Below are 20,794 nucleotides of genomic sequence, written 5' to 3'. Positions count from 1 at the left end.
AGAGATGGAGAAAGGAAGAGAATACCGGGAATGGTTTTCATCATAGGCATCAGGCTCTAAATGGGCTTTTAAAATGAGATGCTGAAAGAAGTGTGAGGATCAACCAAAGGAAGGGGGAAGGGCAGGGGCTTTTAGGTCTTGAGTAAGTTGAAAGCTGGAGTATTAAAGAGTGAACAAGGAAAGCAGATTAAAGAGGGAAAGTTCCATAGTCAAAATTGAGATTGTGGGGCGCCTGAGGATGAGACTCAGTGGCAGGCAGAACCACTTGCCTAACATATGCTGTGTAGAGGAACAAAACAAAACAAAAACCAAAACAAAACAAAATCATGTAACAGAATCCAAAAATCACTAAGAACGACGACAACAAAAATTAATGACTATGAATCAGAAGTTAAAATTTGAAGAATAAGCATAAGCACTGCAGTCTTCTGGAAGTAAGGTTTACAGCTCTTTGAAGCAGAAAGACTAAATGCCTGTCAGGGGGCGAGGGCCCCTTTAAGGGGTGGCGTTCAGCTAAGGGAGTCAACAGGGGATGGGGCGGAGTCTGCAGGGGGCGGGACATCTGGGGGCGGGGCGAGACAGGCACGGGAGAGGGGCGGGACTTCTAAGGGGCAGGGAGCAGTAGGCTCGGCGAGAGGGGCGGACCTCGCGACGTGGGGGTGGGGGAGGCGGGGCGCAGCAGGCGCTGCGAGCGAGGCGGAGTCTGTGTTTCGGTCAGGCTGCGGCAGCAGTGGCAGCGGCTGCTGTAGTTCAGAAGAGCGAGGCCGAGGCCTGGGCCCAGCCCGGAGCCGCTGCCTGACCGGAGCCTCCTGGAGCCCCCGCGCCGGCTGATCTTAGGGGCGGGCTCGGACTCTGCCTGCCACCGCACAGAGGACCGAGGCTGCATGCCGGAGGATCAGGCCCACGCAGCCATGGTGAGTTAGCGCGGCCTGCCCCCCCACCCCCCGCAGGGTGGCCCGAGGACGCCGGGTAGCCGTCTCACCCGTCTTCCTGCACCCTCGGCCTCTGTCTTCCCCGGCTCGCTTTCCCCATCCACCAGTAAGGAACAAACCCCTTTAGGAGACATCCCTTAATCCCCCTCCTCTCCAGTGACACCCTTTTGTCCCCCGGTGACAGCCTCCTTCGCATTCTCCTGGTCCCTCTTCCTCGTCCTTAACCCTCCCCTTTCTCCTCAACCATTTTACCTTTCTCCTCTGTGGTCGTTAGTCACTCCCCCACCCCCACTTTTCGTTCCCGCACTTTGCTTCCTTTTCCTCCTCGACCCCCTTCACCATTTTATCTCCGGCGCCCCCTCTTCCCCTTGGTTCTCGACTATCCGCTTCTCCTCTGCCCCTTGTCGGATGTCCTCCATCGCCGGCTCACACATTTGTCCCCATTTCCTTCTGCAGGCTTCAGGGGGCTAAGCAGGAGCAATTTGAAAGCAGTTGCTTCCCGGGAGCTGTTGGGCGGGCACGTACAGATTTGAAGCCTTTCTTTCTCCTTTCTGTTTTGGAGTGGGGAAGTGAGGGGGGATTGACGGTATGGGAAGAATAGTCTGGAAGCTTTACTACCTAGTGTCATTGCAAAAACCTGAGTGGGGTGTGTTACAGAGTACATCTTGGAGCCTTATGCCATCATCAGGCCTTTTTGACAGAGAAAGAAAAAAAGATTGTGACATTTATTTTGAATGTGTTTTCATGTGGAGTGACTGTTTGGGAAATTAAAAATCTTTTGTAATTTGCAGGCTTGACAGTCGTTGCTCAGAGCACATGATCTGTTTTTGTTGGGAGGCAGAGACCCAAGGGCATTTGAGGTCTGAATATCAGCTTGGCAGTCAGATTGTGAGTCTTCCGAATACCTTCCTTGTAAAGGTTATATTTGACCTGCCCTTTCTGTCCTTCCTTGGAGAAACCCTTTCTTTGCAAATTTTCCTCTGCTTCAAAATGGCTGTGACTACAGTCCCTTTTTAAGTGAGTTACCCCATGTTTTGCAGTGTATATATTGAAAGCATTGTTCTATCATATACAAAAAACAAAATTTTGATCTTTGGGAGGAATAATGCATTCTAGTCAAAAGACTTCTTGCTAATCATAGTTTCCTAGGTTGTATTTCCCTCCATCTGTGTTTTAGGAAGGTAACTAACTCACTGTTGGGTCAAACACTCCCTGACTCATCCTCCATTGTCTTTCCCCAGTGACTGCCTCTCACTTGTACCACTGTCACTGTGTGCTGTTCTGTTAGCATCTGGAAACAACTGGGCCTTACTTAATTCCTTGTATTCCCAGTGCCCAGGTCAGGTAGCCACTTGAATGATTTGATTTATGATCTCATTTCCCCACCTGACAAATTGCAGTCTTCCACTGAAATTTGAGGCACCTGGCAGGCTACTCAGGGTGAGTTGAAGCCTCTTTTGGTGCAAAAAAGGAGCAGAGTAAGATGTAATGATGACTCTTTTTAGACTAGAGGGCCTTCTTGCTGGAGAAGATACCAAGTTGTTAGACTTTTGGAAATGCAGGACTTTCCACCAAGATGGAATGAATATACAAAAGTAGTGATTTGAGCTGGGCCTAAAAGATGCATAGAATTTATGTGGGTCATTTGAGAAAGAAGAAGGAAAGTTCACTTTAAGTGTGACTAGAAAGAGATTTAAGATAGGTTGTGAAGGTTGGGTGCTCCTTTAGTCCCTGCACTGGGGAGGCAGAGCTGGCTACCCAGAGAAACTGTGTCTCTGGGGGAAAAAGATTTGTAGTGAAGGATTATATGTTTACTATCTGGAAGGGTGGAAGAAATCAGAGGTGTAATAGGAAGTGTGGTGAGAAAGATAATTGTCTTAGTCTGTTTAGGCTGCTATAGCAAAATACCATCAGCTGGCTAGCTAAGAAACAGAAATTTTTATGAACTTTGGAGCATAGAAAATCCAGGGACAGGGACCAGCACATTCATGTCTGAAAGGGGCTTTCTTTTTTTTTTTTTTTTATGTGTGTGTGTGCATGCTCACACATTCTCATGCATGTATGCATGCATGCATTCATGTGTAGTGTGTGGAAGCCAGAGTTGTTTTTTTTTTTTAAATGTATGAGTAATTTGCCTGTGTATTGCCTGTGTATATTATGTGTCCTACCTGTGTGCCTCGTGCCTGGAGGTCAGAAGAGGGTATCAGGTCCCTTGGAACCAGAGTCATGCAGGGTTGTAAGTCATTACTTGGGTATTGGGTATTGAGCCTTGGTCCTTTGAAAGAGCAACAAGTGTGCTTAACTGACGAGCCATCTCTCCTGTTCTCCTTATCTATGTAATTTTTTGAGACAGGATCCTTTACCTTGTTCCTTTGACTAGACTGTGCTGGTCAGTGCACTCCAGGCATCTGCCTGCTCCTGCCTCCCAGCACCAGGGCTACAGGCCCACATTGCCATGCTGAGCTTTTTTATGTGTGTACTGAGGATCCCCGTGCTTTGAAGGATGACATTTATATGATCACTTCCCCAACCCCTCCTTTTTCTAATCCCCTATAACAAAGCCTCAATGCAGGCTGGTTTAAAACTTACTGCATAGTGGAGGACGGTCTTGAACTCCTGATCCACCTGCCTCAGCCTCTCTAGTGCTGAGATTTTAGGTACGTGCCACAATACCTGGTTTGTGGAGAGCTGCATGTTGAACCCAGAACATTGTGCATATTAGGCAAGGATTCTGTCAGCAGAGACATCCTGAGTGCCCCCCCCCCCCCAAATTTTTAAGGAAGTCTTGTTACATAGCTCTAGCTTGTCCTGTATTACTGGCTGGTCTCTGACTGAAGGGTGTCTTACTGCCCCAAGCCTCCTGAGTGCTGCCATGCACCACCATGCCCAGTGTCTAGAGGGAATTTTTGCCCTGGTTCATAGATGGCTTGTTTTCCCTGTTTCCCTGTAATAGAGGAGTAAGGTTGTTCCTTGGGATTTCTTCATATGAAAGCACTAGTCTCATTCAGACAGTTCTGCCTAGTTGATCTAACCACTTTCCTGAAGGCCCCGCCTCTTTATACATCATCTTATTGGCTAGAATAGGTATTCAACATATGAATTTGGGAAAAGTACATCAGATCACAGCAGGTAATTGGGCATTATTGTGTTTTAAACTTCAAAGTCAACTAACTAGAGTTGTTCTTGCTTATTAAATATGTATACACAGTAAGTATGTGGGAAGATAAGGAGGGAGAAGACTGGCCCATTGTGATCCGGAGAGTATTAGCAGGGGCTGCCTTTTTGTTTTTCTTGCACAGTAGTTTAATATATTGAGTAAATAATTGGATGATTGTTACAAAGCTTTGTATTATATATTTTTCAAGTGTTATGGTGCATTTTGAATACTTGATTTATTTAAGGCAGAGGTTTTCAAAGTTTACTGTGAATCAGGAAGGGCTTGTTGGGCTGCGTACCTCTAGGGTTTGATTTAGTAAGTTTGGGGTTGAGCCTGAGAGTTGTGTTTCTCTCAAGAACTCCTGTAATGCTGATCCTTCAGATTTGAGCTGCAGCCCTGACCTTTCACTCACCTGAGTGTTTCTGGAGTGCCATCTGAAGTGTTTGCATGGGGAATATGGTAGACTGCAGAACAGGTGTGGTCCCTGCCTTCTCATATCTTTATGGATATAGAGTACTTTCAAATGTGAACACTTTTAGCATACTTAAAAATGTGCTAAGACAGGCATGGCCGAGTCATCGAATGTGCTGAGTCAGCGGTGGCTCTGGTGCAGACTTGGTCCAAGTGGGGGACTGAGGAGTTGAAGTGAAGGAATTGTGTTGTGAGGAGACTAGTGTAGTCAGGAGGAGCCACACGTGCACTTGACTTTCCTTCCAAGCAATTCAGGGAGATCATGATGGTCCTCCCTACTCCTCAAAAGGTGAAAAACAAAATAACAAAAACTCTTGGGTCACACCCATCTCTTAGCAGCTCACAGAATATATCTCTGGAGCCATCTTTTTGTATTTCTAGCTGTTATTAGTTAGAGTCTGTCTCATCTTCAGAGTTACAACATTGATGCAGAGATGGGTTTGGCCAACTGCTAAGAACTGGACAATATTGTATATGTATAAGAGCACTCTTTAATCCTAGCATTCCAGCTCTCAGGAGACAGGAGGATCTCTGGGAGTCAGGGCCAGCCTGGACTATGTAGTGCCAGGGCAGTCAGAACTGCATAGGAAGACCCTGTCTCAAAAACTAAAACCACTGGAGGGAACAGAGTGGTGAAGAGCACTTGATGTCCTCCCAGTGGACCCACGTTCAATGCCTGGCACCCATATCGGCGGGGCTCACAGCCACTGTAGCCCCAGCTCCAGGGAAGACCTCTGGTCTCTACAGACATCATCATTTACATGTACACACTCACACTGACATATGTAATTAGAAATAAAAATAAATCTTAAAGAAGAGGGGATATTGGGAGGAGGAGAGATAGTGATAGAGAGATAGAATGGAGGGAGGGCCACACAGAACTAAAAGTATAATAGTTCCTTAAAGGATACTGGAAAGAAATCATGTAATGGTTCAGAGTGCTTTTTTTTTTTTTTTTTTAAAGATTTATTTATTCCAGCACTTGGGAGGCAGAGGCAGGCGGATTTCTGAGTTCGAGCCTGGTCTACAGAGTGAGTTCCAGGACAGCCAGGACTACACAGAGAAACCCTGTCTCGAGAAAACAAACACAACAACAACAAAAAAGATTTATTTATTATTATAAATAAGTACACTGTAGCAGGGCATCAGATCTCAGTGGTTGTGAGCCACCATGTGGTTGCTGGGATTTGAACTCAGGACTTTTGGAAGAGCAGTCGGTGCTCTTACCCACTGAGCCATCTCGCCAGCCCTCAGAGTGCTTTTGATGCTGCTCCAAAGGACTTGAGTTTGGTCCTCGGTATCCACATCTTATGGCTCACAATCTCCTGTAACTCCAGCTCCAGTGGATGTGATGCCCTCTTCTGGCCTCTGGCATTTCTAGGCACCTGCACTCACATCCACATATTCACAGATGGACACTCATATCTTAAAACATGTTAGAGACAATAATAATATAATAGCTCGAATGTGGAATGTTAACCAGCCTGGGGAAATGCATTGCCTCGGGGCAAGTTTTTGAGTTATAGCTGGACCTGGCTCAGGCTCTAGGCCTTTGCTGTCTAACTGCTGCTGGGGTGGTGGGATGGAACCAACTGCCATTCCCACCATGGAGAAATAGACCAATAGAGCCAGAATAAATCCTCCTCTTTAATTGTTTTTGTCAGGTAGGTCTGGCATTGTGATGAGAAAAGTCAGGAATACAGAAAATGCTGAACATAAACAGGGTAGAGACAGGCGGCCTAGACACAGCTGCGGTGTTCCTAAGTAACAGGGTAGAGACAGGCGGCCTAGACACAGCTGCGGCGTTCCTAAGCAACATAAACAGGGTAGAGACAGGCGGCCTAGACACAGCTGCGGCGTTCCTAAGCAACATAAACAGGGTAGAGACAGGCAGCCTAGACCCAGCTGCGGTGTTCCTAAGCAACAGGGTAGAGACAGGCGGCCTAGACACAGCTGCGGCGTTCCTAAGCAACATAAACAGGGTAGAGACAGGCGGCCTAGACACAGCTGTGGCGTTCCTAAGCAACATAAACAGGGTAGAGACAGGCGGCCTAGACACAGCTGTGGCGTTCCTAAGCAACATAAACAGGGTAGAGACAGGCGGCCTAGACACAGCTGCGGCGTTCCTAAGCAACATAAACAGGGTAGAGACAGGCGGCCTAGACACAGCTGTGGCGTTCCTAAGCAACATAAACAGGGTAGAGACAGGCGGCCTAGACACAGCTGCAGTGTTCCTAAGCAACATAAACAGGGTAGAGACAGGAGGCCTAGACACAGCTTCGGTGTTCCTAAACAATATAAACAGGGTAGAGACAGGCGGCCTAGACACAGCTGCGGTGTTCCTAGGCAACATAAACTGGGTAGAGACAGGAGGCCTAGACACAGCCGCGGTGTTCCTAAGCAACATAAACAGGGTAGAGACAGGAGGCCTAGACACAGCTGCGGTGTTCCTTGGCAACATAAACTGGGTAGAGACAGGAGGCCTAGACACAGCTGCGGTGTTCTTTGGCAACATAAACTGGGTAGAGACAGGAGGCCTAGACACAGCTGCGGTGTTCCTAGGCAACATAAACTGGGTAGAGACAGGAGGCCTAGACACAGCTTCGGTGTTCCTAAGCTAGCTCGGATTGCATGAGTTACAAGATGTAGTCAGGATTGGGCTAATCAGTACTCTGTCATGGAGAAGGGAGAAGCAGCTCCCGGGGCCTGTCCTTCCCTGACATGAAAATAGAAGAGGGGCTAATTAGGAGGAGGAGGGGGATTTGTGGAAAGGGGTGAGAGAGACTGATAAGGGGAGGAGCTGGGGATTGGCGGGAGCCTTAATCTCAGATGACAGTGGAGGATTAGGAGTTCAAAGCCATCCCTGGTCATTTTTGAGGTCAGGCTGTGCTACAGGACCCTCTCTTAAAAAGCAAAACAAAATAACAAAAGTCACTAAAGGTAGCATGTAGCCTAGGTAGGATGTATTCCAGAAACTGAGTTTGGTATTGAGGGTGTGCTAGGTGAAATAAAACAAACCTATCTATGGTCAGATTGAGGAGACCTTGAATCATGTTAAAGGTCCCTGCTCTCCAGAAAAGCTTGTTTGCTGCCTTTTGGAGACGAGCTCTTGCTATATTGTACAGGCTGGACTGGAAATGGTAGACTCAGGTGATTTTCTGCCTCACCCTCTCTGAAGTGCTAGGACTACAGGTTCAGGCCACTGTACCCAGGTGGAAAGACTGTATGGAGTAGTGTTACATGTGAGATGAATTATGAAACAGGGTCTGGAATGGGGACAGCTGTTGTTCAGATGAGGTAAGTGTATAAACTCTCACTCTCACCATGTTATAATAGTGATTTATTTGAAATTACTTATTTGTAAATTATATTGTTTATTCGTGTGTTGAATGTGTGTCTGGAGATCAAATGACACCTTACTCCCTCACACCTTAGTCCCTTCTTCCCACCAGTGGGGTTTGGGGATTGAACTAAGGAACCAACTCAGGTCTTTAGGGACAAAAGTTGTACGTCTTTCAGCAAGTGCCTTTGCTTAGTAATTTAGATTGGAGGAAAGAGTGTAAGAGAAATAAATTGCAAGGACCTATCATACCACTTTTTGGCTAAGTATATTTTCTGTAGTGACCTCACTGTGGCATTGGTGAGGGCAGAGGGCTGATACTGTTGGCATTTTGCTTACTAATTCTCAGTTTCTTATAAACTGCCTTTAGGGATTTATTAAATTCATAAAAATGATTCCAGCATTTGGAAGGTCCAAGAGGATCTTGAGTGTCAGGTCAGCCTGGACTACGCAGTGAGCCATGTCTCACAAAGGGTTGGAGTGCTGCTCAGTCTGGAGCACTTGGTCAGCAGGTGCAAGGCCTGGTGTTAGATACCCCAGGGCCACAAAACAACTAATGATACATTTACTAAAGTCATATATTCATTAGAGTTCTTGCAAAAGTCATGTATTAGAGTATTAGTATTTCCTAACTTTATTACATTTTTTGTTTACTTTGAAAGAGCACACAGCATTCTTGGAGGCAGAGGCAGGCAGGAATTTCTGTGAATTTGAGACAAGCCTGATTAGCGTATTAAGTTCTAGGTTAGAATAAAAATTAAAAACTGTTTTGTAGCAGTGAATATTAAACTCAACTTTGTTCCAAGGCAGGTGCTCTGCCTCTGAGCCGCGTTCCTGTTTCATGGGTTGCTGATAACATCTTTATTGTCCTATAATAGCTGAGTATAGCTTATATGACGAATTAGTCATCCTGTAAAAATATACAGACAAATCACACTTACATATAGGGAAGCTAAGGATAACTTTAACAATGTTCTTTAGCCCTGGCTGTCCCGGAACACAAAATTCTACCTGCCTCTGACTCTCAAGTACTAAGATGCACTCCCCCACCACCCAGCCTAACAGTGCTCTTTGAAATCATTTATTTATTCAGCTTTTATTTATTTGGCAGGGTGTGGATAGGTGCCTGAGGAGGTCAGAAGAAGGTGTGCACACCCCTGGAGCTACAGTTACAGGTGCTTGTAAGCTGCTCAGTATTGGTACTAGGAATCAAACTCAGGTCTTTAGAAAAGCAGCAAGTACTCTTAACTGCTGGGCTATCTATTGCCTGGGACCCAGGAAACTTCCTTTTTTTTTTTTTTTGTTTGTTTGTTTGTTTTTTGTTTTTTGTTTTTTCCGAGACAGGGTTTCTCTGTATAGCCCTGGCTGTCCTGGAACTCACTCTGTAGACCAGGCTGGCCTCCAACTCAGAAATCCGCCTGCCTCTGCCTCCCAGAGTGCTGGGATTACAGGCGTGAGCCACCACCGCCCGGCACCTGGCTTTCTTTTTTCTTTTATTTATTTTATTTATCTGAGTAACTGTAGCTGTCTTTAGACACCCCAGAAGAGGACATTGGATCCCATTACAGATGGTTGTGAGCCACCATATGTTTGCTGGGAATTGAACTCAGGACCTGCCCGTACTCTTAACTGCTGAGCTGTCTCTCCAGCCTGTTTTGTTTCATTTTCTTTGCTTTTTTCTTTCCTTTTCCTTTTTCCTCCCCCCCCCCCCACTTTTTTTCTTCTTCATCTGAAAAGCTGGAAACCTTGGCTAGCCTCTGCTATTCTGGTCCTGGGGGAGCAGAGGTCCAAGGATCACCAGGCCTTTCTGCAAGGGCATCTTTCTGATGGGTGGGCTCCAGATTCTTTGAGAGACTTTTTTCATTTTATTTTATTTTATTTTAAAGATTTATTTATTGTTATATGTAAGTACACTGTAGCTATCTTCAGACACATCAGAAGAGGGCATCAGATCTCATTAGGATGGTTGTGAGCCACCATGTGGTTGCTGGGATTTGAACTCAGGACCTTCAGAAGAGCAGTCAGTGCTCTTAACCGCTGAGCCATCTCTCCAGCCCCCGACTTTTTTCATTTTAAATAAGGTGGAGGACTTTTTAGTGGGATTTTTAAAAAATGAAGTTTTATTGAATAAGAGTTTAAGAGTTTAAGGAAAGGAAAAAAGATTTTTCCAAGAAAGAGGGACAGTGAGAGGACTCATTAAGTAAGGGCACTTGCGGCTGAGCCTGACGGTCACAGTCCAGTCCCTGGGACTCTCATGGTGAGTTCAGCGAAGCCAGGGCTGCACAGTAAGAGCTTTTCCAACAACAGCTCTGTCTGGTGAGATGACTCAGCTGGTCAGGACACTTGGCCGTGCAAGCTTGGCAATCTGTGTTTGATCCCAGGAACCAAAGTAAAGGTGAAAGGAGAGACTGACTTTAAAGTTGTCCTATGTCTTCTGCACATGCTACATGGCCCGTGCATCCCCCACTCCGTACACCAAGCAGAATATGCAGCAAGAACAAGCTGACGTGGGTTAGTAGAGTGCTTGAGGGAAGTTTTGAGTTAGATTTCCTAGCACTTAATAAACCAGGTGTGATGGTGCATACCTGCCCCCAAAACAACAAAACCCAAAAGTTTTGGTATGTGTGATAGCACACATACACCTTTGATCCCAGTGCTAGGGATGCAGAGGCAGGCAGATGTTTTTGGGTTTGAGGTTCTTGTTCTATAATAGAGAGATCCAGGATAGCTGGGGATACACAGTGAGACCCTACTTTAAACACAACAACACTGTTTCCAAAGGATAGGTACAGCAGTTTTATGGTCCTTGATTTATGCTGATACATACCTTTCATGAAGCACTTTGAAGGAGAATGTATATGCTTTTAGCATTTAAATACTTCTTTGGGAACTGGGAAGATGGCTCCGGGAGTAAAGGATCTGCTGTGTAGGCATGGGGGCTTGAGTTGAGGTACTTCACATCCATGTCATAGCTGGGCACAGTACTTTGGGCTGTAACCCTGGTACCTATGGGAGGAGATGGGCAGGTCCCCTGGAGTTTATTAGCCAGCCAGTCTAGGAAGTTGATGGCTGCTTTGTTGTGTTGTGCTTTTGGTTTTGTTTTTCAAGGTAGAGTTTCTCTGGGTAACAGGTCTGGCAGTTCTGGAACTTTCTCTGTAAACCAGGCTGCCGTTGAACTTAGAGATCCACCTGCCTCTGCTTCCCACATGCTGGGATTAAAGGTGTGCACCACCATCTGACCTGCAAGTTGATGTGTTTTAGGCTTAGTGAGAACTCTGTCTCAAAACATAAGATGAAGAGGGATCAAGGAAGACACTAGATGCCAACCTCTGTATACACACACACACACACACACACACACACAGGTGTGTCTTCGCACATGTACACCTCTGCATGTGAACACAAATATGAAAAAGGAAAATCAGAATGAGTATGTCTTTCCTGCTCTGATTTTGTTATCTGAGGCAGGAAACACTTGTTACTGAAAACCTCCAAGAGATACGGTACTGAATCCACTCCATTGTGAGTAGGAAGGAAATTTAGTGGGAATTATGTTGTTGAATGACACTTGTTTCTATACTCTACATTTTCTTTAAAGATTTTTATTTCATTTATTATTATTGGGGTGTATATATATACTACAGTCTGGATGTGGAGTCAGAGGACAACTTCATGAAATCAGTTCTCTCCATCCGTCTTTATGGGGGCTCTAGGGATCCAACTCTGATCTCAGTCTTACACAGCAAGTGTCTTTAACTGTTCAGCCATCTTACTTAGTACCCCTCAACTCCTTCCCACTACTCCCTGGAGACAAGGTCTCACATAGCCCAGGCTGGACTCAAACTCTTTATGTAACCAAGGACAGCTGAACTCCTGGTCCTCTCTTTCCCTCCCAAGTGCTGGTATTGCAGGAGAGAACACGTAAATTCGTGGGCTCCTCTGATCTACATGGAACCTGCAGGCTAGCTCCTGCTAGCTTGTTCTCATGGCTTTTGTAGCCACGCATTGTATTGCACAAGTTGGGATGTGATCTGTTTACATGGGCAGCAGTGGGTTTACAAAGGAGTAACCTTGTGTTTGACAGTGTTTCACATATGGTAGGATTCAGCAAATAGTTGAATAAAATATTGTGCATAGAAGCACAACTCTGGACCCTTATGATGTATAATGCTAGTTCTTTGTCTTTAAGTTCTATTCACAAAATTGACTATGGTTTTTTTTTTTTTTTTAATCTAGAATGATGTTCCAGTTATTAAACTGTCATGTATTCCCCTTAAGCCTTACTTCCACTGTGAAATCCTTAGGTAATATGGCTTGTTCCTTCTACATTGTAGTATAACTTTAATTTTTTAAAACCTATTTTTTTAAAGCTTTATTTATTTTATTATATGTAAATACACTGTCAGTGTCTTCAGACACACCAGAAGAGGGTGTCAGATCTCGTTACGGATGGTTTTGAGCCACCATGTGGTTGCTGGGATTTTAACTCAGGACCTTTAGAAGAGCAGTCTTAATAGCTCTTAACGGCTGAGCCATCTCACCAGCCTGCAAAACATATTTTTAATGATGGTTCTTAAACACTTTAATCTCCCTTTTAGCCTACTACCCAGCAGAGGTAGTAGGAAAGAAAGGATATGGGTGGTGGTGGGGAAATGGACCTGTTTAGATAGGTCCTTTGGAGCAACTACCATCTATGTTGTCTGGCAGTTTAGTGCAATGGTTAGCAGTGGTAGCTCGATTCACTCACAAACACTTCACAGTTATACCAGCAGTCCAGTTCAGTAGAGTCGGCAGCAGTGGCACGACCTAGCAGAGATAGCTAGGGCTCAGCCTCGGCTCTAATCAGCAGGAGGGACCTGGGGACACAAGGAGAAGTTCTCTCTCAGGGACGCGAAGATCAGTGAAGGCTCAAGACCCGCGAGCATTGCACAGCTAGCTCTGTAAGCAAGCCAAGCAAGTCCTATTTATACCCCCCAAACATGTGTCCTCTGGGTCTAGCCTCAGCATGTGTGTCTGTCTCAGCTGACATCACTCTGCCTATCAGCCTGAGTCTGCAGAAGCAGCAAGAAACTATAGCACACCACCAGAAGTTTCTTGATACGTTTCTATGGAGACCTGACAAATAGAGCTCAACTATGCAATGTAAGGCAGGTCAATACATGTGTGTCATTGGCAAAGAATCTTTCATCATGTGTTCTTTCACATGCTTGCTTTAGCAGAACATCCTCTCTCCTGTGTCTGCTTCAGTGAAATGTTCCTCCACCAGTGTGCCTTAGTCTTTAACCTGTGTCTACCTCAGGAAACACTCCACATGTTTGCCCCCGCAAAACTCCTTCTAACACAACTGACTTTCCAAAGAACCCTTAAGTTTCCACTTTTGTAGCAGTTATTTTATAGTGCCATGCTAATGAACCAGTTGTCTCTCCAAGTTGTGAATTGTTTTTGAATGGGGACCATAATGTCTTTTTTCAGCTTTGTGTGATAAGCACTTAGTATGTGAGGTAGTAGAAAAATGTTGAATGAACAATTGTGTGTGATCCCAGCAACCACATGGTGGCTCACAACCATCCAATAAGATCTGACTTCCTCTTCTGGAGTGTCTGAAGACAGCTACAGTGTATTTACATATAATAAACAAATCTTAAAAAAAATTTAAAGGAGGAGGTGTGGAGGTAAATAAGGAAGGGATGAAAGAGAAAGAAAAGAACATTAAAGACTTTAAGAGGTTTTATATAAAAATACTTTTTTTTCTTTTTTAAAGAGGTATTTATTTATTTTATGTATGGCAGTACACTGTTGCTGTCTTCAGACACACAAGAAGAAGCCATTGGATCCCATTACAGATGACTGAGCTACCATGTGGTTGCTGGGAATTGAACTCAGATCCTCTGGAAGAGCAGTCGGTGCTCTTAACCACTGACCCATCTCTCCAGCCCCTGCTTTCTTTTTTCTTGTCTTTATGTCCACTTTATAGAAAATATTTTGGGGATAAGGTATAGATGGACAGAATTTTCTGGAGCCTGAGTTGGCCCCAACTTACTAAATATGACCTTGAACTTTTGGCTAAACACTTTTTAGTTTTCTAGCCTCTTAAAGCCTATTTAATGTTCTTTTTTCTTTCATCCCTTCCTTATTTACCTCCATACTTCCTCCCTTTAGTGTTAATTTTTAAATTTAATTTTATTTCTTTACTTACTCAGTTTGCTTCCTGCTCACTTCCCCCTTTTAGTTTTTTTTAACATATATTTTTATTTATGTGTATATATGTACACGCACACATACCTGCACGTGCTTGTAGGGCTGGGAGATATCTCTGGATCTCTTGGAGTTGGAGAGCCAGACATTGATCTCCAGATATTGCTCTTAGCTGTTGAACCGTCATGTCTCCAGGCTGCTGCTCTTCTTTGAAATAGTGAGGACTGCAGAGGCGTGCCGCTGGCCCCCTTGTGGTCCCCTCTTCTAGGGACACTTAGTTCTTCAGTGTCAGGCATTGCCATAGTCTTAATCTTTGGGCAGTCGTGTCTCTGTGCTTCCACTTAAGAATGATTATTATTGGTTTTAGGAGTTAGGCTCTTATGTAGCTCATGCTGGCCTTAAGCTTCCGATCACTCTGCCTTTACCTCCCAAATGCTGAGATACAGTACTTGGCTCTCTTGTTACTTTTCTTTTTTAAGATTTATACACACACACACACACACACACACACACACACACACACACTGTAGTTGTCAGACACACCAGAAGGGGGCGTCAGATCTCATTACAGATGGTTGTGAGCCACTATGTGGTTGCTGGGAATTGAACTCAGGACCTTTGGAAGAGCAGTCAGTGCTCTTAAACACTGAGCTGTCTCTCCAGTTTGGCTCTCTTGCTTTTTAAAAGGTAGTAAATGTTAGCAAATTAAAGGTAAGTACTATAAAAGAGCTTACGTTTTGTATAAATTGACTTCTTAGCTCTGAAGAGTGTATGAACCAACTTTCATAGGAAAGACCCTTATTTCCCTGGTGCTCAAGTTTGCTAATGATGCGAGGTCTTGGTTGGTTGCTTAGACATTTGTGGTGCTGAGGATTGAATCCGGGGCCTTATGAGTGCTAGACAATGTTTTCTGCCACTGAGCTCTATCTTCAGCTCAAGTAGTGCAACATGTCATTTTATCACAGTGCTAGGAACTGGATTCAGGGCCTTCTTTATACGAGGAACGTGCTCTACCATGCTGCTACATAGACAGCCTTTGATTTTTTTTTATTTTTTATTTTTTTAATGTTTTTGAGAGCCATGTAGCTTTAGCTGGCTTTGAACCTGCAATGTTGCCCAGGGTGGCCTTGAATTTGCAATCCTTTGTCTCACATCCCCAATGCTGGGATTGCAGGTGTGTGCCATCACGCTTAGCTTACTTTTGTATTTTGTAACTGGTTTTCATCCACATTCCATCTATTCCTTACCACCGTCTTATGAGATAGTCAAGATAGTTTAGCTTTATCTTTTCAGATCAGGAAACTGAGATTGCTTCTTGGACCACAAAGCTAGTAAGTAGCAAAGCCAGGAGACTAAGCTCAGAACTGCGCTTTATTTTATTAAACCTGTATCTGTGAAAACTCAAGCATGTGGTTGAGAGGGAAACAATGCTGAGGCGTCGCTGTTACCCACCCATATGGTCCATAAGTGCTCAGTGATGACTGACCTAAGCTTTTGTTTCCTGGAATAGCTTTATTACATGAACTAAGAAGGAGGCCAGGAGATTGATTTTCCATTTGAGAGCTTGGTGTTTTTAAAATAGAACTCTAGGCCGGGTAGTGGTGGCACACGCCTGTAATCCCAGCGGAGGCAGAGGCAAGTGGATTTCTGAGTTCGAGGCCAGCCTGGTCTACAGAGTGAGTTCCAGGACAGCCAGGGCTATACAGAGAAACAGTGTCTCGAAAAAAAACAAATCAAAAAAACAACAACAACAACAACAACAACAAAAAAACCCCAAAAACTCTACCTCTTTGCCCTTTAGCACATAACAACTTGCCTTGGTGGCTAGGTTTTAAAGTGATATATGCAGAGAACTTGCTTTCCCTGCTTTTTAACTTGGCATCTAGGAGTTTATGAATAGTAATTATTTCTTCTAACATAAAGCAACTGAGGATGTTGCTTAGCAACAGAGCACTCGAGTAGCATGGACAAAAGAGACCCTAGGTTTAGTTAGGACAGGTTTTGTTGTGCACACCTTTAATTCCAGCACTCCAGAGAGGCAGAGGCAGGGGGATCTCTCTGAGTTCAAGTTTTCCTGGGGTACATAGTGAGATCCATCTCAAACAAGCAAGCAAAAGATTTGGGGTCGGGCCCCACCACAAAAACACAAACAATCCTCCCCATTTGTCCAGTAGTTCATAATATCTATTTTTTTTTAATGTGCACTGGTGTTTTCCCTGCATACATGTCGTGTGATGGTGTTAGATTTCCTGGAACTGGAGTTAAAGTTGTGAGCTCCCTTGTGGATGCTGGGAATTGAACATGGGACCTTTGGAAGAGAAGCCAGTGCCATTTCTCCAGCCCCTAATAGCTGTAGTCTCGAGGATCTGTGTCCTTGAGACAACTTTGACTTTCCTCATTTGTAAGGTGACAGAAATGGGTAGAATGTAGAGGTTTGATTATATCTGGTCATTTCTAGAAGTCTGAGTTGCTGGAATAAGTGGTAGAAAATAACAGTGGGGTAGGCCTGTAGCTCAATGACACTGTGTGCAGCCCCTGACAGTGCAAGAGAAGCAAAAATCTGGAATCCAAGATGTGCCTTCTTGAGAAGCGGTGTTGTTGGGAGTCAAAGTGGGTCTGTGTGTGCTGAGGTGATGCTTGTCTGCCCTTCAGGCCCATTCTTTCAGTTCAGCTCTAACCTTGAGACTTAATATTTCCCTCTTGATACATCGTCTCTTTTTTTTTTTTTTTTTTGAGAACCGAGTACACCTAACAGTAAATTTGTGCTGGATTGGAAAACTTGCTTGTTTAATACACATTTGTGGCTATGATGTAGTAGGTGTTATTTTAGGCTTATGACTATACCAGTGAACAGAACAGTTTTTTTTCTGGTGGAACTTACATTCTATACTAAGCATTAATATTGACTTAGTGGTTGGTGTGCTGGCACTACTTGAAGAGTTCTGCATTTAGAGTGTAGTTATTCTGACAAAGGTCCCATGAGGTAGGCGCTGTTATTTTCTGCATTTTTTAGATCATGAACTGAAGTGCAGAAAGACTGAGTTCTAATGAATTTATTACCTAATAAATGTACATAGTTTTGTAAATGGCATTTTAGTTTTGTACATATGTATGTATGTATGTATGTATGTATGTATGTATGTATATGAGTGCTCTATTTGCATGTATGCCTGCATGACAGAAGAAGCATTTTAGTTTTGTAAATGGCATTTTAATTCAGACATCTGGAGTCCCAAGTCTAAGATATTACCCAGTCCTTCAAAAAGATGTTAATAAAAAATGCATTTCACAGCCAGATGTAATGATACATCCTCCCTATAGGACTCAGAAACTAAAGCAGGAAGATTGAGAGTGAGGCCAGCTCGAGCTGCATAGAGTGTTCCTGGCCATTTTTTTTTTTTTTTTAATTAAATGAAGTGTGTGTTGAAGAGATGTCTCAGAGGGGATAGAAGTCTAGAGGACCCAAGTTCCACCCCAGCACTCACATCAGGTTGCTGACAGTTACCTGTAATTTTAGCTCAAACAGTCTTGTAATTTCTTCAGGTATCCATGAACACGTGACACATTCATACAGACACGTACATATCAATGAAAATAAAGTAAGTCTTTAAAATTTAAAAAACAAAGCAAAACAAGGTAAGAGCACCTGTGTACATGTGCTAGAAAGGTCAGAGGTTAAGAGTACTCACTGCTCCTGTAGAGGACAACAGTTTCTAGCATCCATGTCACAGCTCGACAAGCCCGGAACTCCAGCTGCAGGAATCTGATGCACTATTCTGGTTGGTCTGTTTGTCTGTCTGAATACATACATACATACATACATACATACATACATACTTGAAAAATGAAACCTTAGGACTAGAGAGATCGTTTAGCAGTTAAGCACTAGCTACTCCTGTGGAGGAACCAGGTTCAGTTCCCAGTACCCACATGGTGGCTCTCAACTTGTAATTCCATTCTAGGGGTTCCAGTGCCCTCTTCTGATCGCTGTGGGCATGAAGCGTACATGTCGTGTATGCAGACAAAACACACACATAAAGACAAATTTTAAAAAGGAAATGCTCAAAAAATTAAAAGTTAAAACAGTAATTTGTTTTTTACATTTATTTATTTAGTTGGAATGAGGAGTACCTCATTCCCTAGGGAATATGGAGGTCAGAGTGCAATGTGGCAGGAATCGACTCTCTCCTACCACATGGTTCCAGGGATTAAACTCAGATTATCAGACTTTGTGGCAAGCACCTTTACCTGCTGAGCCATCTTTCTGGCCTCTAGGCCAGTCAATATAGTGAAATCAGTCTCTAAAATAAAATAATAAATTAATAATTTCTATCATAAAGTTGTCCTTCATGCCCCATGTTCCCCATCATGATGATAATGGACTAACCTCTGACACTGTAAGCAAGTGCTCAATTAAATGCTTTATTTTATAAGACTTGCCTTGGTCATGGTCTCTCTCTCTTAAAGATTTATGTATATGAGTACAGTACACTGTAACTGTCTTCAGACACACCAGAAGAGGGCATCGGATCCTATTACATGTGGTTGTGAGCCACCATGTGTTTGCTTAGAATTGAACTCAGGACCTGGAAGAGCAGTCAGTGCTCCTAACTGCTGAGCCATCTCTCTAGCCCCATGGTGTCTCTTTACTGCAGTAGGACAGTGACTAAGACCAAAGATTCTGGCCTCTGTGTGCACTTTGGTGTATGCACCATACACAGTAATTAAATAAAATGTAATAAAAAGACTCTGCGTGTGCGTTAACTTGCTCTGTCGACCAGGCTGGCCTTAAACTCAGCTGTCTGCCTCTGCTTCCTGCATGCTAGGATTAAAGGCATGAGTCATCATAACCAGCTTATAAAAGTACTTATTAAAAATAAAACACGACAAAAACATCTTTTTAAAAAAGATTTATTTACTTATTATATGTAAATACACTGTAGCTGTCTTCAGACATTCCAGAAGAGGGCGTCAGAACTTGTTACAGATGGTGTAACAAGTGGGTGTTGGGATTTGAACTCAGGATCTTTGGAAGAGCAGTCAGTGCTCTTAACCACTGAGCCATCTCTCCAGCCCACAAAAAACATCTTTGAAGTGTAGAGGAAAGGGGCACTAGCAGTTACTTTTATCTTTAACCCTTACTGTTATCTTTTGATGGACTTGTTAACCTTAGGGACCTTTCAAGTAGGAGAAGACAATTGAACTCACTCCAAAGAATTAAGAGTTGAGACCACTGCATAGAGTCAGAAACTCTAAAGGACCTGCCCACACTCCTGGTTATCAATTTGACACAATCTAAAATCACCAGGGAAGAATTTCAGTGAGACATTGTGTGTATCAGGTTGGCCTGTGGCTTGACCAAGGGGCTGTTTTGGTTGTGTCAACTGGTTTGGGAAGACCAAGTCTGAAAGTAGGTTCTGGCTACTCAAGGGTAGAGAAGGGCTGGGCAGACATGGACGCACTCGTCTCTCCAGTCCTGAGGAGGTGGGGTGAGGAGTTGTCTGAAGCTTCTGACAACTTGATTTACCTTCTGTGATGTACTGACATCTGGAATTGTGCACTAAAATAAGTCTTCCCTACCTCTTTGCTTTTTGGCAGCATATTTTTATACCAACAAGTGAAATTATAATAGGAAACACCAATTTTTAGTCCTAACATGGATTCTATCCTGAGAAATTACATGTAAGAACCTTATGTCTTTTGAAACATGGTCTCTCTGTGTGGCCCTGGCTGTCCTTGAACTTGCTCTGTAGACCTGCCTGGCCTTGAACTCAGTCTACCTGCTCTGCCTCCTGAGTGCTGGGATTAAAGAGTACCACCCCTGCTGGGTGAACCTCTTGTCTTACGTGTCAGATTTGGGTTTTTATTACTCTGCGGAAGGCTAGTTACTGAGTGGCTTGGATCAGGCATTTATACAGTTCACGTCATCCTGACAGCAACATCTTAAGTATTAACATTATCCTGTCTACAGAGATAAATGTACTGGAGTCAGAAGAACTAGTTCAAGAGCAGTTCAAGTGTAGTGCAGTCCTGGCCTTCCTAGTCAGTCCCAGCACCTGTGGAGAAGTTGCTTCCTTAATTGTCAGATGTGCCATAGTTTACTTCTTCAGGATCTTGTAACAAGCGAAGCAAAGGATCTGAATGCACTTTGTTCCTTTTAAGACCGGGTTGAGCATCATCCCTAACAGGTACTTCGTGCACTTGACAAAAGCATAGACCTCATTTCTTAGAGATGCTGAAGTCACCAGGTCTGCCACTGAGGAATTAGAACAGTTTTATTACTTTTAATACCTGATGTTTCTAGCATATTGTCTTCTGACTCCTACCTACATACCATGTTATACACACAAGGGAATGCAAAATATATTTACATACATACACACAGGATAAATACTGTAAAAGGTTTATTAAGTGTGAGTGAGGAATAAAGGACATGATGGTTAATTATTAGAAAATGGCACAATTGAGCAGAAAGTGCCTAATAGATGGATAACTTAACTTATATTTTAATATTATTATTGGGACATTTTAAGAGTTTGTTTCTGTTACTAAAGTCCTTATACTTTATTGTGATTTTTTTTAAGACTAGAATAACTTAGTTAAATGTTTTATTATTATTTTTAATCTAGAATGATAGCACTCCTCTGTAGTGGTAGTGGTAGGAAGATCAGGTGTTCAAAGTCAGTCTCAGATACAAGA

General features: G+C 43.6%; 1 protein-coding gene across 2 annotated transcripts in view; it reads left to right on the top strand.

Moving 5' to 3' along the window:
- Nucleotides 1-695: 695 nt before the first annotated feature.
- Nucleotides 696-20,794, top strand: part of Zyg11b (zyg-11 family member B, cell cycle regulator) — a 62,896-nt gene continuing 42,797 nt past the window's right edge. The window contains exons 1-2 of one of the 2 annotated variants that reach the window (XM_052176962.1): nt 696-914; nt 9,012-9,075. Coding sequence is in view for 1 of the 2 variants with exons in the window: in XM_052176961.1 (XP_052032921.1) it covers nt 885-914 (30 nt within the window). In the remaining variant the exon portion in view is untranslated. The remainder of the gene's footprint in view (nt 915-9,011; nt 9,076-20,794) is intronic. The other variant, XM_052176961.1, reaches the window with a different exon arrangement.

This window comes from Apodemus sylvaticus, chromosome 3 (genome assembly GCF_947179515.1).
Source record: "Apodemus sylvaticus chromosome 3, mApoSyl1.1, whole genome shotgun sequence".
NCBI lineage: Eukaryota > Metazoa > Chordata > Mammalia > Rodentia > Muridae > Apodemus > Apodemus sylvaticus.
The sequence above is the reverse complement of the archived record's forward strand: the minus strand, read 5'-3'. Positions and strand labels throughout refer to the sequence as shown.